This window comes from Hylobates moloch, unplaced genomic scaffold (genome assembly GCF_009828535.3).
Source record: "Hylobates moloch isolate HMO894 unplaced genomic scaffold, HMol_V3 SCAFFOLD_14, whole genome shotgun sequence".
NCBI lineage: Eukaryota > Metazoa > Chordata > Mammalia > Primates > Hylobatidae > Hylobates > Hylobates moloch.
Window position 1 is genome coordinate 13,312,157 of NW_026652289.1, and position 18,477 is coordinate 13,330,633.

The window sequence follows — 18,477 nt, forward strand, 5'->3', positions numbered from 1 at the left end:
TTGTCTCTACTTAAAAAAAAAAAAAAAATTAGCTGTGGTAGCATGTGCTCATATTCCTAGCTACTTCGGGGGCTGAGGCAGGATTGCTTGAGCCTGGGAGATCCAGGCTATAATGAACTATGATTGTGCCACTGCACTGCAGCCTGGGTGATAGAACAAGACCTGTCACAAGAAAAAAAAAAAAAAGATAAGGAGGTGGAATCAAGAGGACCTATTGGTCTGTCATATAAGGGAGGGGGCTAGAATTGACTCTGGAGGTCTAGCGGTGATGTTTACAATGTGGTTTTAGAAGTTACCAACGTGGGTGAAGCTGTAGACATGGTTGAGATTGGCTAGGTTGAATTTGTGAACTATAAGGAAAAGGGAGCTGAGGTTGATGCCATGGAAACACAACTGAAAAAAATGTGAGCTCTGAGAAGCATTCAGCTCACAGCTCCTATTTCCTGTGTGTTCTTGGCCAGACCTTCTGAAGTTTTGCTGTGTGCGTGAGTGTCTTGGTAGACAGCAAAGGCCCAAGACTGTATTTTGGAGTTGTTTTTCTGTGTCCCCCACTCCTCTGCCCCACAGTTTCCAGCTGTGTCAGCCTTCCTGAACTCCACCCTCTGTCTCCTCCACTCAGCAAAACTGCTCTGCTGTCCTGAACTAGCATCTCACCTCATTTGATTCCTTTCTTTCAAGGGTCATAGTCTTGTGCTTCCTATGGTCCATTGTATTTTGTCCAGTTCTTTTTTATTTTCTTCAACTTTTAAGTTCCAGGGTACATGTGCAGATTTGTTACATAGGTAAACATGTGCCATGGTGGTTTACAGCACAGATCAACCCATCACCTTGGTATTAAGCCTAGCATCCAGTAGCTGTTGATGCTCTCCCTCCCCCAAGTCCCCACCCCCATCCCCCAACAGGCCTCAGTGTGTGTTGTTCCCCAGTATGCGTCCATGTGTTCTCATTGTTCAGCTCCCACTTGTGAGAACATGTGGTGTTTGGGTTTCTGTTCCTGCATTAGTTTGCTGAGGATAATGGCTTCTAGCTCCATCCATGTCCCTGCAAAGGACGTGACCTCGTTCCTTTTTATGGCTGCATAGTATTCCATGGTGTATATGTATCACATTTTCTTTATCCAGTCTATAATTGATGGGCATTTGGGTTGATTCCATGTCTTTGCTATTGGGAATAGTGCTGCAGTGAACATACATATGCATGTAGCTTTATAATAGAATGATTTATATTTCTGTAGGTATATACCCAGTAATGGGATTGCTGGGTCAAATGGTATTTCTGCCTCTAGATCTTTGAGGAACTGGCACACTGTCTTCCACAATGGTTGAACTAATTTACACTCCCACCAATGGTGTAAAAGTGTTCTTTTTTCTCTGAAACCTTACCAGCATCTGTTGTTTCTGGACTTTTAAATAATTCCCATTCTGATTGGCATGGGATGCTATCTCATTGTGGTTTTGATTTGCATTTCTCCAATGATCAGTGATGTTGAGCCTTTTTTCATGTTTGTTGGCTACATGAATGTCTTCTTTTGAGAAGTATCTGTTCATGTCCTTTGCCCACTTTTAATGGGGTTGTTTTTTTCTTATAGATTTAAGTTTCCTGTAGACTCTGGATATTAGACCTTTGTCAGATGGATAGATCGCAAAAATTTTCTCCCATTCTGTAGGTTGTCTGTTCACTCTGATAATAGTTTCTTTTGCTGTGTAGAAGCTCTTTAGTTGAATTAGATACCATTTGTCAATTTTTGCTTTTGTTGCAGTTGCTTTTGGTGTTTTTGTCGTGAAATCTTTGCCCATGCCGATGTCTTGAATGGTATTGCCTAGATTTTCTTCTAGGATTTTTATAGTTTTGGGGTTTGCATTTAAGTCTTTAATCCATCTTGACTTAACTTTTGTATATGGTGTAAGGAAGGAGCCCAGTTTCAATTTTCTGTATATGGCTAGCCAGTTCTCCCAGCACCATATTAAACAGGGAATCTTTTCCCCATTGCTTGTTTGTGTCAGGTTTGTCGGAGATCAGATGGTTGTAGGTGTGCGGTCTTATTGCTGAGTTCTCTATTCTGTTCCATTGGTCTGTGTGTCTGTTTTTGTATCAGTACCATGCTGTTTTGGTTACTGTAGCCTTATAGTTTGAAGTCTGGTAGCATGGTATCTCCAGCTGTCCAGTTTTTAGTTGTTTACAACCAAAGGTTAAATCCAGTTCTTGTTTCTCTTATCATAGCTGGAAGCAGAAATAGCCACTATTTTAGTATTTGGGTAACCTTTTAAAATTCTTTTAGGCAAAATGTCGTGACTTTGAGAATATGCTGTGGTTTGAATCTTTGCTGTTTTATGGTTGTGAAGAACGAGAGCAAGAAAAAGATGATGTAGATGTTGCCCTACTACCTACCATTGTGGAAAAGGTGATTCTTCCTAAACTAACAGGTAAATCTCCTGTTCTCTGAATTGAGCATTCAGACACACTGGCTTTCTCAAATCTATTTTTATGAGTTTATAATTCAGAGCATGTTTCCTTATAGAAATGACGTGAAAAATAATAGTTACCACCTGGCCCAGAGATGGCTAGAGGGCAGAGGGGTTCTTATCCTGGGACTTGAAGACCATTTTAGGGTGGGCCTGTAGTTGAGTGCAGTAATTGCTTCATAGGTGAGGTTTAGAAATTCAAAGACTGACTGAAGCAAAATTATACAGAGTTTGAGGGAGGAGGATATGCATTTATGTGGGGAGCAATTAAAATGCTTTCTTAAGTTCCTCAAAAAAGATTAGGAATCATTGATACAGGAATCTATTTTAAATACCAGAAATGTTAGTTTGAAATTCTTGATGCCAAGACAACATTTCTACAGAAATCCTCTTTTTTCCTAATCTTTATTTTCCCTGAGTACCAGAAATAAGAATAATCTATTCTCTCTCCACATCCCTATCCCTCCAAATTCCCACAGTTAATAGGACAAAGAAGACTAAAGCTTACATTGTAGAGAAAGAGGAAAAGTAAATTAGGATTGGCATTAATAGAGGTCTGCTTGACAAAAAATTAAAGGTACAATTGGCTTCTGTGTCTCAATCCTCTTTTTTTCTTAATAGTGATAGCTGAAAATATGTGGGACCCTTTTTCTACAACACAGACTTCAAGAATGGTAGGAATTACACTAAAATTAATCAATGGATATCCTTCAGTAGTGAATGCAGAAAATAAAAATACACAGGTAATTTAGTATCTTTGGAAGGCTTTTTTTTTTTTTTTTTCCTCTTTCTATTGAATATGAGCAAGCACTGAGAGAATGAGTGGTTATCCTAAACCAGTCAGAAATCTGGTTCTCCCACTTGGGCCATCAGGGCCATTAAAGCCTGAAATACACAAAATTTGAGATGTTAGTTTTTTTTTTCTTTTTTTTATACCTAGTCCCGCAGAGAGATGTTAGTTTTCAGTTTAAAAAAATCAATATGGAAGGAAGATGTCATCATTTTAAATAGCCTTTCATTATTTTGATTTCTCACCACCACACCTCAGTCCCAATCCAACTAATCAAATATCCTTTTAAAGACTGTATTTTCTGGGGGGAAATGAGAAACCAAAATGTTAACAATTGATAATTTAAGCTTGTCCAACCTGTGGCCCATGGACATGTGGCCCAGGACGGCTTTGAATGCGGCCCAACACAAATTTGTAAACTGTCTTAATACATGAAATTTATGCACAGACGCTGCCCCCCTCCTTTTTTTTTTTTCTTTTTTTTTTTTTTTTAGCTCATCAGCCGTCGTTAGTGTCATTGTATTTCATGTGTGGCCCAAGACAGTTCTAGTATGGCCCAGGGAAGTCAAAAGATTGGGCACTCAAACCATTTAAACAGCATATAAAACAACTAGATACTGTTTTATAACTAGTTTCCAAACTTAATGCTCTTCAGGGGCCATTCGTAGAAGCTGTTTAAATGTAGAGAAGGTGGGTGCTCTTTGTCATTATTGAATTTTCACTTTGAGAACTAGATTATGTGTCTGGTTATGTATCTTTATGTAGACTAAGGGATTGAAAGATTTCTAAAGCTTTATTGCTTGGCAGTTGTTGAGGAATGAACTAATAGATTATTAAGTATTAATTACTTTAGGGTCTTCAATGAGGAAAATTAAAAATTTGAGAAACTAGTTCACTCAGTTCAATATTCAGTTACATGATTTGGAATAGGGCTTATTTTTCTTGTCATAGTCCTTATTAAAATGTGTGATCTACTTTTAACTCTTTAGGTATACCTAAAGGCACTTTTATTGAGAATGAGAAGAACTTTAGATGATGATGTATTTATGCCCTTATATCCCAAAAAGTAAGTAACTCTGAAGAACATTAAAGATAATATTCTCCATTGTCTTTCAGAGAAGGCTTATAAAATTCTGAAAAACTAGCTTGAAATACAAACTTCAACCATGTAGTGTATTACAGAGAGACTAGATTAGTGGCGAGATTGTTCCCTTAAGCAGAATAAAACAATTAATACTCTTACGTTCTCCCTGAGTGTCTCAGAATAAATTTCCATTGCCTTTTTAACATACTATCTTCCAGAATGCAATTATTTGAAAAATTTAAAAATTATTTTGTTTACCTGTTTTGTAGAAAAATCTTTTGTCTAGGAATCATATGGCACCTACATATAAAATATCTGATCATGATATGTTTCTCTTTTTTTTTTACTTAGTGTCTTAGAAAATAAAAATTCTGGGCCTTACTTGTTTTTTCAACGACAGTTTTGGTCTTCAGTTAAGGTACGTGTCCATAGACTATCTAAAAGACTCAGATTTCGTTTGACTTCATATATTACATTTTGTAGAGTGTTTTGTTTTTGATTAACTCCATAGGCTTAGATCTGTTTATATATATACCCAAAATCTCTATTTTACAAAGTAATTTTATTCCAAAAGTTCATTCAAGTTTGATATTTTCACAGGAGAAAGTGATTTTTGAGTTCCAAAGTAAGGTCCATCGTACTCAACAAAATGCCTCACTAAGCCACAATTAATTTTTTCAGCAAGTAGACTACAGTAGTCCTCCCTGTATCCATGGGGTATATGTTCTAAGATGCCCAGTGGCTACCTGAAACCACAGATAGTACCGAACCCTATATATACTGTTTTTTCCTCTACATACATACCTATGATAAAGTTTAACTTATAAATTAGGCACAGTAAGAGATTAACAATAACTAATAATAGAACAATTATTAATAATATACTGTGGCAAAGGTTACATGCATGTAGTTTCTCTCTCAAAATATGTTATCGTACTGTGCCACAGCTGACTGAAACCATAGATAAGGAGGACTGCTGTAGCAGATACTCTTCTGAGGTTTGGGGATATAGCTCTGAGTAAGCTAGAAGTGGAATCTGTGGAGTTCACAGTCCAGCACAGTTGACAACAAATAGGTAATCTCAGGTGTGATGAGTTATGAAAGGGGACATTCAAGGTAATGTGGAACATATGACAAGGGGCACAGAGACCTTGACTAGCCAGTCCCGGAAGATTTCCTTCCACCCTGAGGAAGTGATATTTAGATCATTAGACCTGGAGAAAAAATAGGAGTTAGCCCTGAGGTGAAAGAGAGCAGGCTACGCTGGAGGCGCTGAAGAAAGCATAGGACAGCTGGAGTGAGCAAGGAAGTCCATAGTCCAGATGATATTGGATCTTGTAGGTCATTTGAAATACTTTGGTCGTTATCCCAAAAGTTGTATAAGGTATAATTTACATATGGTAAAGTTCACTCTTTTTAGTGTATAGTTCTGTAAATTCTGATGAGCAGATACAGCCATGTTATCACTACCAAAATCAAGATATGTAAAACTTTTATTGTCCTGAGAAATTCCCCATTCTCTTTTTGTAGTCAAGGTCACCACAAGCCCCTGGCCACCTCCCTGTCTATGTCCTATGAAGAGAAGGGAATTACATGATAGGCAAAGTCTTTTGAGTCTGGCTGCTTTCACTGAATACATTTGAGGTTCAGCCTTGCTGTGTAGGTGCACCAGAGTTGGGTTTTGGTTTTCATTTAGTCCCTAATTAAGGGACATTTGGATTGTTTCTCTTGGGACTCAGAAAACAATACCATAAAATGAAGGCCTCAGAAACAGCCTTAGAAGAACTTTTTCTTTGATCTTCTCCTGCCCACCTGTCTTTCAATCCTGCTCCCTTGAGGGTTGCCATAGAAACTAGAATCCCTGTTGCCCCAGGCGGGTCATAGACACCAGAACCCCTTTTCCGCAAAGCCAACCATAAAACCTAAATATATTACTCTTAATTTTGCCTCTGCCTTTCTGTGTAAAAACTGGCCATAAAACATCTGACCTACCTTGTTTGATTATAGGTCATAAAACCCCCATTCCAGAGAGGGTCCTGCCCCATACCCAGAAAGAAAGAATGCTGCTCAGAGAGGCCAAGAAGAATCTGGACGACAGGCCTTGTTGTGTGTCTTCTCTTGAGCAGTAGATCATACCTTTTTGTCCAGTCATGTTTCTGCATGCCCGTACATATTTCGTTAAACCTAAACATAGTAGACCATTTCTCCTCCATCTTTGGGTCTTTACTCTGAAGGCTCTCATGTTACATAAAACTGATCAAGTAAATTTATATGCCTTTTCTCCTGTTAATTTGCCTCGTCAGTAATTTTCAGCGAAACTTCATAGGGCAAAGGGGAAGCTTTCCCTTGGCCCCGACATTTCCAATTTGGTTATGAACAGAGCTTCTATAAGGGTGTAAGAGCTTCTATAAGGGTGTTCTGAATATGTAAGTTTCATTTCATTTGGGTGAAACAGCCGGGCAAAGCTGTCTTCCAAAGTGGCTGTATCATTTTGTGTTCTTACCAGTAACCTGTTAACTGTCCTGGTTATTCCTTACTCCCACCATACTTGCTGTTGTCAGTGTTTTGCTTTTTAAGTCATTCTGCGGGGTGCAATGTGGTATCTCATTGTGGTTTTCATTTACATTTCCCTAGTGACAGTGTTGAGCACGTTTTCATGTGCTTATTTGCAATTTATGTATTTTGGTGAAATGTCTTCAGATCTTTTGCTTAGGTTTTAAATTGGGCTTTCTTCTTACTAAGCATTGAATTCTGTATTCTGGAGAGAAGTCGTTTATCATATAAATGATTTGCAGATTTTTTTTTTTTTTCAGTTTGTGGCTTATCTTTCCATTCTGATAGTCTTCCATATGCAGAAGTTCTTAATTTTGATGAAGTCCAGTTTATCTTTTTTTCCTGTTATGGATTGTGCTTTAGATGTCATATCTAAGAAATCTTTGCCTAATATGAAGCCACAAAGGTTTTCTCCTATCCTTTCTTCTAGAAATTTCATAGTTTTAGGTTTTACATTTAGGTCTGTGACTCTTTTCAGGTTAATTTTTATTATAGGGTGTGAGGCCTGGATTAAGGTTTACTTGTTCCAGCACTATTTGTTGAAAAGGCTATCCTTTGTCCTGTGAACAGCAAAAATTTGAGACAGGTCTCAGTTAATTTAGAAAGTTTATTTTGCCAAGGTTGAGGACACACCTGTGACACAGCCTTAGGAAGTTCTGATGACATGTGCCCAAGGTGGTCGGGGCATAGCTTGGTTTTATACATTTTAGGGAGACACAAGACATCAATCAATATGTAAGAAATACTTTAGTTCCATCCAGAAAGGTGGAGACAGCTCAAAGCAAGGCCCCCCCATTGGGGACTCAGGTCACATGTAGGTGAGAGAGAGATGGTTGCATTCTTTGGAGTTTCTGTTAAGTTTTTCCAGAAGAGGCAATCAGAATATGCATCTATCTCTGTGAGCTGAGAGATGACGTTGAATAGAATGGGAGGCAGATTTGCCCTGAGCGGGGTTCCTGGCTTGAAGAGGCCCAAGATATTTCCCTTTCACAGTCCACTGAATTGCTTTTGTACCTTTGTTGAAAACCAGTTAACTATATATGTGTGTCATGGAAGGGTTTAAGGTAAGTAAACAAATTGCCTTTTTTTTTTTTTTTTTTTTTTAAGAGACGAGGTCTCGTGTTGCCTAGGCTGGTCTCAAACTCCTAAGCTCAAGTGGTCCTCCTTCCTTGGCCTCCCAAAGTACTGGGATTACAGGTATAAGCCACTGTGCCCAGCCATAAATTGCCTGGCTCAGCCTTCCGAGTAGCTGGGACTACAGGCGCCCGCCACCACGCCCGGCCAATTTTTTGTATTTTTAGTAGAGACGGGGTTTCATCATGTTAGCCAGGATGGTCTCGATTTCCTGACCTCATGATCTGCCTGCCTCAGCCTCCCAAAGTGCTGGGATTACAGGTGTGAGCCACCACGCCCGGCCGTAACCACGGGTCTATAAATTGCCATTTTTAAGATTACTCTGTCTGCTATGTGGAGATAATAGATTGAAGTAGGTATGGATAGTGATAGTGAAAATGGGAACTGGTATTTATTGTGTTTTTTAGGGGAACCAGTACTTATTGTGTGTTTACTGTGTACCAAGCACTGTGCCGCACCTTTTACATAGATTATCTTGTTGAATCCTCAGAATGGCTCAATGAGGTACACACTGTTTTTTCACTTTACTGATGGGGTAGTGAGGCACACAATAACCTGCGCAAGGTCATTTCCATTGGTAATTAGAGATGGGAATCAAACTCAGGCCAGTCTGACTCTTGAGCAGCTCTTCTCAACTGGGCTTCTGTGGGAGACTTAATACCTAATGCCTTAAGGCCTCCATTGTCTATAATGAATTCTTTTTCCCCTGCATCTGCAGTACTAGCTATGTATCATTCTTGGGAGAGCTGAATAAAGAGCCACACAAAATCATTTTTTGTAGGTTTAGAACTCTTGCAGAGCCCTGCTTGAGAAAGGCTACTCCATGCTCTTGCTCATAATCACTGGAGTAACCGCAGGGTTCTGAAAAGATTAAGGTGGGTCAGATTCGGGGGATGGCAGCAGGAACTGAGGGAAATGGACAGACTGGATGGTGGTGGAGACACACAACTTGAGAGAGAGGTCAGGAATGACCTCCAGACCTCTGGCACGAGCAGCTGGTTGAATAGTGTTACCATTTACTAAGTTGAGAAACAACTGAGAAACTATAAGTTTTTATGGTGGGATGGGATGGGGCTTTCATTTTATGATGATAGCTTTCATTTTCTATGTATCGATTGAGCTTGGGTAGCTTGAGATGCACAAGTGATATAACTTGGTTGTAGTTCATGATACGTGGTAGCCATGCAGGGTTGTAGTCAGACTCTCCCATCTTTTGTGGGCAGCGCAAGGCAGGGTGGGGGTATGCAGAGAACCAGCTAGAGTGTAATTTTGAATGGAGGACACTTACCTAAGAATCAGCACTCCCTGATAGTACTGTCTGCAATGATGGAAAATGTTCTGTATCTATGCTGACCAGTGCTGTAGCCACTAGCTATATGTGGCTGTTTCAATTTTGACTAATTAAAATTGAATATTCAAATGTAACCATTCTAGGAAATATTTGTATCTGAAAGTATTAATATCTCTTAGTACTTTGGCAAGACATGGTCTGCTGTATTTCATATGGTGTTTTACTCTGTAACTTATTTACTTTGTACCTAATCTAATTGTTTCACATTACCTAATTTTTTTTCTTCTTTCCAGCTGTTAGGCAATTTTCTTCAGTGGTATGGCATTTTCTCAAATAAAACTCTACAAGAGTTATCAATAGATGGTTTATTAAATCGATATATTCTCATGGCTTTTCAGAATTCAGAATATGGAGATGACAGCATCAAAAAAGCCCAAAATGTGAGTTAAATGCATAGTACAGTTTTTAAAGCATATAAGTTAAAATGAATTAAGTTTTTGTTTGTTTGAAGAGGGATTTGAGAATTTTATGAAACCCCTTTGATTACTGGACTTGCATGTAAGGTTGACAGTTTGCCTACCCAGGTAGTTCCAACCCCCTACAGCATTTTTTACATAAAAATGCATACTATTATATATATCCATCTATATCCATATTTTTATAGATATTAATGAAGGTTTTAATATTTTTATAGGTATAAATAAAAGTTTTAATTTCAGAATAATAATAACCTTATTATCTTAACCTCAGTCTGGGCCAACTCGACTTCCCTTAGCAGCATGCACGGATGTCTATTCGTGGAAGTATTGCAGGGGATGGGGGTACTGTAATTTCATTTTTTTTTTTTTTTTTTTTTTTGAGACGGAGTCTCGCTCTGTCACCCAGGCTGGAGTGCAGTGGCGTGATCTCGGCTCACTGCAAGCTCCACTTCCTGGGTTCACGCCATTCTCCTGCCTCAGCCTCCTGAGTAACTGGGACTACAGGCGCCTGCCACCACGCCCGGCTATTTTTTCGTATTTTTAGTAGAGACAGGGTTTCACCATGTTATCCAGGATGGTCTTGATCTCTTGACCTCGTGATCCGCCCGCCTCGGCCTCCCAAAGTGTTGGGATTACAGGCATGAGCCACCGCGCCCGGCCTGTAATTTCATTTTTATACCACTCATTTTTACATCAAAAGCTGCTGGAAAAGGAAATTCAGTTTATTTAGGTCATTCTAGAAGACTGGAAAATGAAGCAGTTGGTTGTCAGTTTTATGTTACTAATTTACTCAAATATTGGACAGATTATCTTTTGCTTTGAGTGCCTAACCCATTGGTTGGGGTAAAAATTCAGGTATATTGGTTTAGTTAATGTAGGAAGTCAGATTTAAAAGAATATTTCTTCAGAGTAATTGCTGTAGCTCAGAAGCACGTCTTCTGGTGAAATACATTTATACCCATTACCTAGACTTTGCTTTTAATACTTTAATTTATTCTGTCTTAACTATTTTATTTTACATCTTTCTTCTCCACAGGTAATCAATTGTTTCCCCAAACAATGGTTCATGAATCTGAAAGGAGAAAGGACTATTTCTCAGTTAGAAAACTTTTGCCGATACCTCGTACACTTAGCAGATACAATTTATAGAAATAGTATCGGGTGCTCTGATGTGGAAAAAAGAAATGCAAGGTAATTTTGTAATTAATGAAATGGTAATCTAGAGTTGTTTAGTTGCCAGATTTAGTATTAAAATGTTTTAAGTAGAGATGTTTATATTTTAGTTTAAATTGTATGTTCACTTAGTATTATAAACCTACCAAAAATGCACATAATTTTTCATTTTAGCAGTTTTTACTTTTTTTTCAGTATGTTATTTATGAAGATACTAAGGAAAGACTTCTGGTAAGGACCAACCCTCAGGGGAGTGAGTAAACAGTTGTTTTCTCTGTCTCCCTCTTTGAAGAATTAGAGAGGTCTCAGACTCTCTTGTTTGGAGTTTCATTATGCAGATGTAAATTCAAGTTTATCTCCCAATTTGGGGAGATGTTTTGTTTTAATCAATATTATGAACTAGAGGTTATCACTCATGGCTTTTTGGGAGCAACTTATTTCTAATTTTTATCAAGGGTTGTAAGAAAAGAGTGAATGAACCATTAGCCTTTCTGTGGACGTTAATTTATGGATGTTCAGGTAATTCTGGGATAAATCTCTAGCATAAAATAAATAATAACACTAAGTAGGGCAGTTTGAAGGAATTGTCTTTTTAAAATTTTAATTTCGTATATCTTCGTAATGTCAAAGTTTAATTTTTGTTTAGATCACACCACTAGTCATACCCCTATAACAAAACCTTCTTCTGTTCCCTCATTTCCCTTTCTTGAAAAAGGACCTATTTTCCTGCAAGAAAATTGGATATTTTTTCCACAATAAAATTAAAATAGCTATTAAAGATTTTAGGCCGGGCATGGTGGCTCATGCCTGTAATCCCAGCACTTTGGGAGGCTGAGGCAGGCGGATCATGAGGTCAGGAGATGGAGACCATCCTAGCCAACATGGTGAAACCGTTTCTACTAAAAACACAAAAATTAGCTGGGTGTGGCGGTGCATGCCTGTAGTCCCACCTACTCGGGAGGCTGAGGCAGGGGAATTGCTTGAACCTGGGAGGCAGAGGTTGCAGTTAGCTGAGATTGTGCCACTGCATTCCAGCCTGGTGAAAGCAACACTCCGTCTCAAAAAACAACAACAAAAAAGATTTTAATGGTAAAATTCTTTGGCAGGTTTTGGCTGATTTGATTTTGTTCTTAGTGTGTGCCATTTTGTTATTTGTTGGCACTAATATTTTTTCTCAGTGTGTTTTCTACTAGATAAATTTTATCACATTTTAAACTTTGATTTACATATATTTAAGTGTTTCTGTTTCGGAGTTAAGTATCAACAAACAGTGTTTACTTTTCTACAGAAAAGAACTTTAACAGTTATGTAAGCACCTGCTTTGCGCAGTGCACATAAAGCAGGTTTCATGTGGGTTGCAAAGTTTTGCAAATTCTAATTCTTCCCTAATAGGTGCTTACTACAATTCTGTAGAAGAGATGAGACAATTACTAATGTCATATTATGTCTTGTTTCTCATGAGTGGTTTAAGCTAAATGTTATAACAGTCATTCTTAAAGTGTGGTCCCTGGACCAGCAGTATCAGCATGGCATGGGAGTCTGATAGACTTGCAAGTTCTCGAGCCCCACTCTGGGCCTCCTGAATAGAACTCTTGGGGTGGGGCCCGGGATGATCTGCATTTCAACAATCCTCTAGGTAATTCTAATGTGTGCTAAAATTTGAGGATTACTTCCTAATAAGAAAGCAGAATGACTTCTAGCTGGGGTGAAAAGGAAAGTCAGATTATACTTTATTTAGTGAATTTTGGTGGAGTGGAAATTATGCTGGATCTTGACAGATTGGTGATGAAGAGACACAAATAACGATTTGTGTTCCAGGTATACGCTAAAAGAGCCAGGACTCTGGTTTGGGAAGGAATGGGAGACAGGCCTCTGAAGTCGTTTGAAAACAGATTGCTTTCTTTTCTTTCTCAATATTAATGAAACTCTTTGATCTCAATGAATTTTGTTTTGTTTTTTAAAATGGGTCCCCTGTCTCTGGGCTAGTCATTTAAACATACGTAAGTTTTGTTCTATATGGATAAATGTAAACTTTTTTTTTTTTTAACATGCTGTAGCTTGCGTATCTGTTTCCCTTTGAAAATGTGTGCTTGGAAAAACTGATTGCAGAAGCTCTAAAATAGCCATGAAATCAGAAGCAAATTTTCTCTTAGATGTACTAATTAATGAGATGCTGCTATATTTTTTTCTTTTAGGGAAAACATAAAACAGATAGTAAAACTCCTTGCAAGTGTTCGAGCTTTGGATCATGCTATGTCTGTTGCAAGTGACCACAATGTGAAAGAATTTAAGTCTTTGATTGAAGGAAAATAGATCTATGAGACTGAAAAACCTATTTGCTTGATTACCATTCCCAATGTGTAAATTTTGTATATATGTAAAGTTTCTTAAACTGTAAATTAGCAATTCTTGTTTTAATACAAAAAACATTATATTCAATACAGTGTCCTTAAATGATATTTCTTCAGAATGAAAGGAATTCAGATTATTTCTAGGAGTCTATGAATGTTTTCTTTACTGCCTGTCATACTTTGTTTACTGAAGTATTTTGTATGGTCATTTAAATTAACCCTCTCAGTTAATTGTCCCCTGTAAACGATGTGTGCAGTGTAAATTGTGTAATTATGCATATATATATTTATACCACCATGGACTTAACTTTCACACTGGAAATTTGTGGTGTTTTTCTACAGAGGAAGCCTTTTAACAGCAGAAAATTATCCAGTAGCAAATTGTCTTAGGGAAATTACTACACTGTTGTAACAAAAGGGCTGGCAAGTGACTAAATGTTCATTACCTTTTGGTTAGCGTTGCTATCACTGTAGCTGTGCTGCCTTAACATTGAGAGTTGAGTTGTGGACTTAGTCATTGAGTGAATGTTGAACTTTCTTCCTTGAATCAGCGTTAGAGTCAAATGTGGGTTTAATATGAATGCTAAATGATATATGCAACATAGTTTCAAATGGAACATAGAAATTTCACTTTTGCAAATAATAAACCCACAACCTACTTGCATGGTTTTGGGCTGACCGTTCTGTCTCATTCATGATTTTACTCCCTGCCCAGCTTGCAGATACATGCATTTGAATTTTAGTAGTCTGTCATATTTAAAATCCCACATATGTGAGTTAAATATGCAATAAAGAATACGCCTTGCTGATTAGCCACACCCAGGCAATTTAATATCCATGGTCTTCTATAATGTTTATACCACATTGTAAATATTCAGAGAACTTGTTTTAAAGTTTATGCTTTCTGATTCTGTGATTTTCAAAAGAGGAATTTTTTTGGAAATTAAGGACTATCATTTGATAATTATATATGTAATTAAGCTTTAGCCAAGCATTAAATTAATTTTTAAATATATCCTTTGTTGTATTTTCCTGATGACTAAATTTGCAGCATTTCAAATGACTCTAATAAAGTGGGACTGTGAGCAGGCCCATGTGTACCCTTGATCAGGACATAATATGCAGAACAGTGTCATGTACTGTATTTGCTTTGTTAATTTTATCTTATCCCTACATATTTGTATTAGTTCATTCTCACACTGTTATAGGGACATACCTGAGACTAGGTAATTTATAAAGAGGTTTAATTGACTCACAGTTCCGCATGGGTGGGAAGGCCTCAAGAAACTTACAATCTTGACGAAAGGCACGTCTTCACAGGGTGGCTGCAGAGAGAAATGAGTGCTGAGGGAGGGGGAAGTCCCTTATGAAGCCATGAGATTTTGTGAGAACTCACTATCAGGAGAACAGCATGGCGGAAACCACCCCCCATGATTCAGTTATCTCCACCTGGTCCCGCCCTTGACGTGGGGATTATTACAATTCACGGTGAGATTTGGGTAGGGACACAGAACCAAACCAAATCAGTATTCATTCTGGATGAATTTTTTGTTACACCTTAGTGGCCTATTAAGTAGAATTAAAGTCAGAACACCTATTCCTCATCTTAAGTAGAATAAAACATAAACATGTATATGTATCACATACAGATCATTTAGGCCTTAAACTGCATACTATTTCCAAACCCATTAGACTAATTACTCTGCTTTTAAGATCTCTTAAAATGGAGTTTTTATCCTATGAAATCCATCAGGCTATATTGGTTTCAGGAATGGGTTTGAACATCACAGTAGGAATTTGATGTAGGGTACATAAAACAATGGTTTTTCTATCCCAAGCAGAACATTTTTATTCCTGAAATAGCTTAAGGACATTATTTCTTAGGAATTATCAAAAGATAAATCCAGAGGGTTACATTTTAATAAAGCTGGTTTTGCTTTTCAGTTTTTTCTTTTGGAGCAATCCTCTGAATTAACTCCAAAATAGGTGACAAATGTTTTTGAGAAGGAAAGCTGCCTTACTGAAACAACATAAACCGCAGTCAAGAGTGACTAGTACTACTGTAGCCAATGATGTCGATGTCTCACCATGTCCCTGTTCTTGCCACTGGTGTCCTCTTGCAAGTACTTGCTTCTCTGCCTGAGGGCTTTTCTTTGGCCTGTACAACAGGCTGGAGTGTCCTGGAGATACTTCTTGGAACAGATCTCAGCCAAGGGAGGAAAGGAATTGGAGGTTAAATGCCCCAGTGTGTCAGTTGGGGTCCTCCTGGGAGCAGACACTGAAATGGCATTAAATGTACAAGAAGTTTATTGGGGGAATGCGTATAAGAGAAAATGGAGGGGAGCCTGGAGGAGGCTGGGAAAGCTGTCAGACAATGAGGCAGGCAGGTCTCACCTGTGTGAAGGAAGGAGGGAAGGATGAAAGTCTTAGACATTGGTGCAGTTCTAAAGTTTCAGCAGGGCCAACTGGCAGCTCTGACAGGTACAACCAGGGGTCTCCTTGCTAGTATGAGATCTGAGAGACAGAATTTCCTCATCACCAAACCCAATTTGCTAATCTCTCAGGAAAGCAGGTATGGTCCACATTGCCTATAAGAGGTCTTCAGTTGAGTAGAGCCATAGTTGCCTGCAGTGGTAACATTACCAGCACCCAGAATTGGCCAAAAAATTGAAAATGCTAATAATCATCCTTGAAATCATGAAACTCTTAGAAAAAATGGTCAAATGTTACAGAGCTGCATATAAAATAGGAAACTGTAAGTTGCTACATTGTAGTGCTTGTTTATGGTTACAAGAGCTCTTCTTATCTCTAACATGGTAATACCTGTGTAATAAAGGGAGTCTTGCCATTCACTGATTATGACAAAACATTTCATCTGTTGTTTCAAGTAAATGAAAATGAGAAAAACACTAGCACTACATGTAGGAAGAAAAAATAAACATATCTGAATGAGAGGTGTACTTTCATTAATGTTTTGAAGACTGCCCTCCAGAAATGAAACTATCCATGGATACTGGGTTCACAGCTGCTAAAAGCTGCTTCAGACTGCCCAAACACAGGCTGAATATTGTTATATGGGATTGGTATCGACATGCAATGTAGACTGGCCCCTGGCCTGCTTCGGGACTCTAGCCCCCAGTAATTTGTACTGGGTTCCTGTCAGTCCTAACTCCAGCAGAGGCTTAAAGGATACAATCATTCAGTACAATGAGAATCCCTAGCACATGACTTCTTAGGCTTTTGCTAAATATCTTTAGGAAAATGTATGAGAAAAGTTTTGACAAAACACTGCAGAAACCATTTTAAGCTACTTTGCAAAAACATTTTGATCATGAAAACTCACCTTTTACTTGTAACCTTAGTGACACTGCTGTTGCTTTGGGACCCAGAGCCAACTTGAACAACTTGAACACAGCTCTAATCTTGAAGGTTGAGCCCTGTTTCTGGCTCTGGCACTTTGATTTCCACAAGAATCTTTGTGTTTCATTAAAATAAACCCCCTTCACTTGATCTCTCTTCAGTTGGTCTCGTGTTCCAAATGAAAACACTTCATTTTTATCTATCACAAGTTTCCTGTTTGCTCTAGTGGCAATTTCCTGTCTATGATACCTGCAAGTTATTTTTCAATCTGTTTTTTTTTTTTTTCCACAGTGATTCTGCTCTCAAGCTTACTAGTTTTTTATTCATAGGATTTCCATTTTTCTAATTTAAAATCTTATCCTTCACTGGTTACAATGAATTTCTTTAAAGAAAAAGCTAGTGCTATTTGTAACCTATTGTGTTGCCTTTCAAGACCACTGTTTTGTGTTCGAGCCATTTCTTTCTCAGTCATTGGTGGGGAGCACAGTCAGGTACAACTGTGGTCTGCAGATCCTGCTATACTAGGACCAGGATCTGCAGAGCACTATACTAATAGCTCTGCAGATCCCAATCCTGATATAAAAGTTAGCTTAGCCTGTGTAACCTCAGAAGCTGTTAAAGTTTACTGAATCAGACTGTTAATATTTCCCTGATCTTCCATGTTGTCTAGCATTTTTGACAAAAAAAAAAAAGTGGGCACTACTACTATATTGCCACTATGGGATTTTTTTTTAACCTATGAAAGTAACAATTCCATGTTTCCACATAATGAATTGCATATTTCAACTAGAGTTGCCCATAGGAGAAATAACTTGCTCACAAATCAACATCTAAAATTTAGGGTGTTTGTCTTTAATTTGTTCTATTGGATGTGATATCTGAAACACCTACCTGGGGCTGTCTCTCTCCTGATGGAAAGTCACATCAGCCTTGTGTTAATTTCTTGTAGCTGGTGTTACAAATTACCATGAACTGGGTGGTTTAAAACAACAAAAATGTATTTTCTCGCAGTTCTGGAGGCCAGAAACAACAGCGTCATGCTCTTTCCAAAGGCTCTAGGCTCAAATCCTTCCTTGCCTCTTCCAACTTCTGATGGCTGCTGACATAGCTTGGCTATGGCTACATCGCTCCAATCTCTGCTGCTGTCTTCACATCACCTCTCTCTCTCTCTCTCTCTCTCTCTCTCTCTCTCCTGTGTGCGTGTTTAATTTTCCTCTGCCTCCCTGTTATAAGGACACTTGTGATTGCATCTAGGGCCCTAGGGCCCACCTGAATAATTCAAAATAATCTCAAGACCCTTAATCAAATCTGCAAATTAACCTAAATTAACATTCACACACAAGGATATCTTTGCGAAGTAGCATTTCTTAGCCTCCCACAGGCTCGTCATTGCACAGTTTCAAGGGTTGAGTTGGTGTCAGCCTGTCTCTGTAGGCCCTTAGGATCTCACTAAGAAGTTTGTGTATGCCACTTAACCTATATTTTAAGTCACCCTACCCCAAAGACATTTCAAGGTCAGTGAAAATTTTTCCAACTATTGTCAAATGCTGTAACAAAAGTAGAAGTATAAATAGGAAAGAGGGACAAGAAAAAGAAGATAGAACCAATCAAGCCACAGTCAAATTGCCTTTATGTTTTTCAAACTCTGGGCATGTGTTTTTTTCATGACTAAAATGAGATGCGGAAAAGCTGTGGCCTTCTAACAAATCTAGGAATAAGTCTTGTTAACCCCCCAGTTTAATTTGAAGAAAGAAGCTGGAATTCCAACCCAGAACCCAGAAATTTTGACCTAAATCTCCT

At 38.3% G+C, this 18,477-nt stretch overlaps 1 protein-coding gene and 1 long non-coding RNA gene across 4 annotated transcripts in view; one reads left to right on the forward strand and one right to left on the reverse strand.

The window, feature by feature from the left end:
• Positions 1-14,332, forward strand: part of PAXBP1 (PAX3 and PAX7 binding protein 1) — a 38,466-nt gene extending 24,134 nt beyond the window's left edge. The window contains exons 12-18 of one of the 3 annotated variants that reach the window (XM_032174327.2): positions 2,279-2,423; positions 3,084-3,205; positions 4,242-4,318; positions 4,688-4,754; positions 9,608-9,754; positions 10,830-10,984; positions 13,162-14,332. In XM_032174327.2, coding sequence (XP_032030218.1) covers positions 2,279-2,423; positions 3,084-3,205; positions 4,242-4,318; positions 4,688-4,754; positions 9,608-9,754; positions 10,830-10,984; positions 13,162-13,279 — 831 coding nt within the window. In that variant the 3' untranslated portion in view covers positions 13,280-14,332. Of the gene's footprint in view, positions 1-2,278; positions 2,424-3,083; positions 3,206-4,241; positions 4,319-4,687; positions 4,755-6,343; positions 9,755-10,829; positions 10,985-13,161 lie in introns of those variants that run through there. The other 2 variants (XM_058427976.1, XR_009209842.1) reach the window with 2 other exon arrangements.
• A 212-nt stretch (positions 14,333-14,544) lies between these two features.
• Positions 14,545-16,648, reverse strand: LOC131381234 (uncharacterized). The gene is made up of 2 exons (XR_009209844.1): positions 15,405-16,648; positions 14,545-14,642 (listed from the first exon to the last, which is right to left on the reverse strand). It is a non-coding gene; the product is annotated as an uncharacterized LOC131381234 (long non-coding RNA).
• Between the last annotated feature and the right edge of the window lie 1,829 nt (positions 16,649-18,477).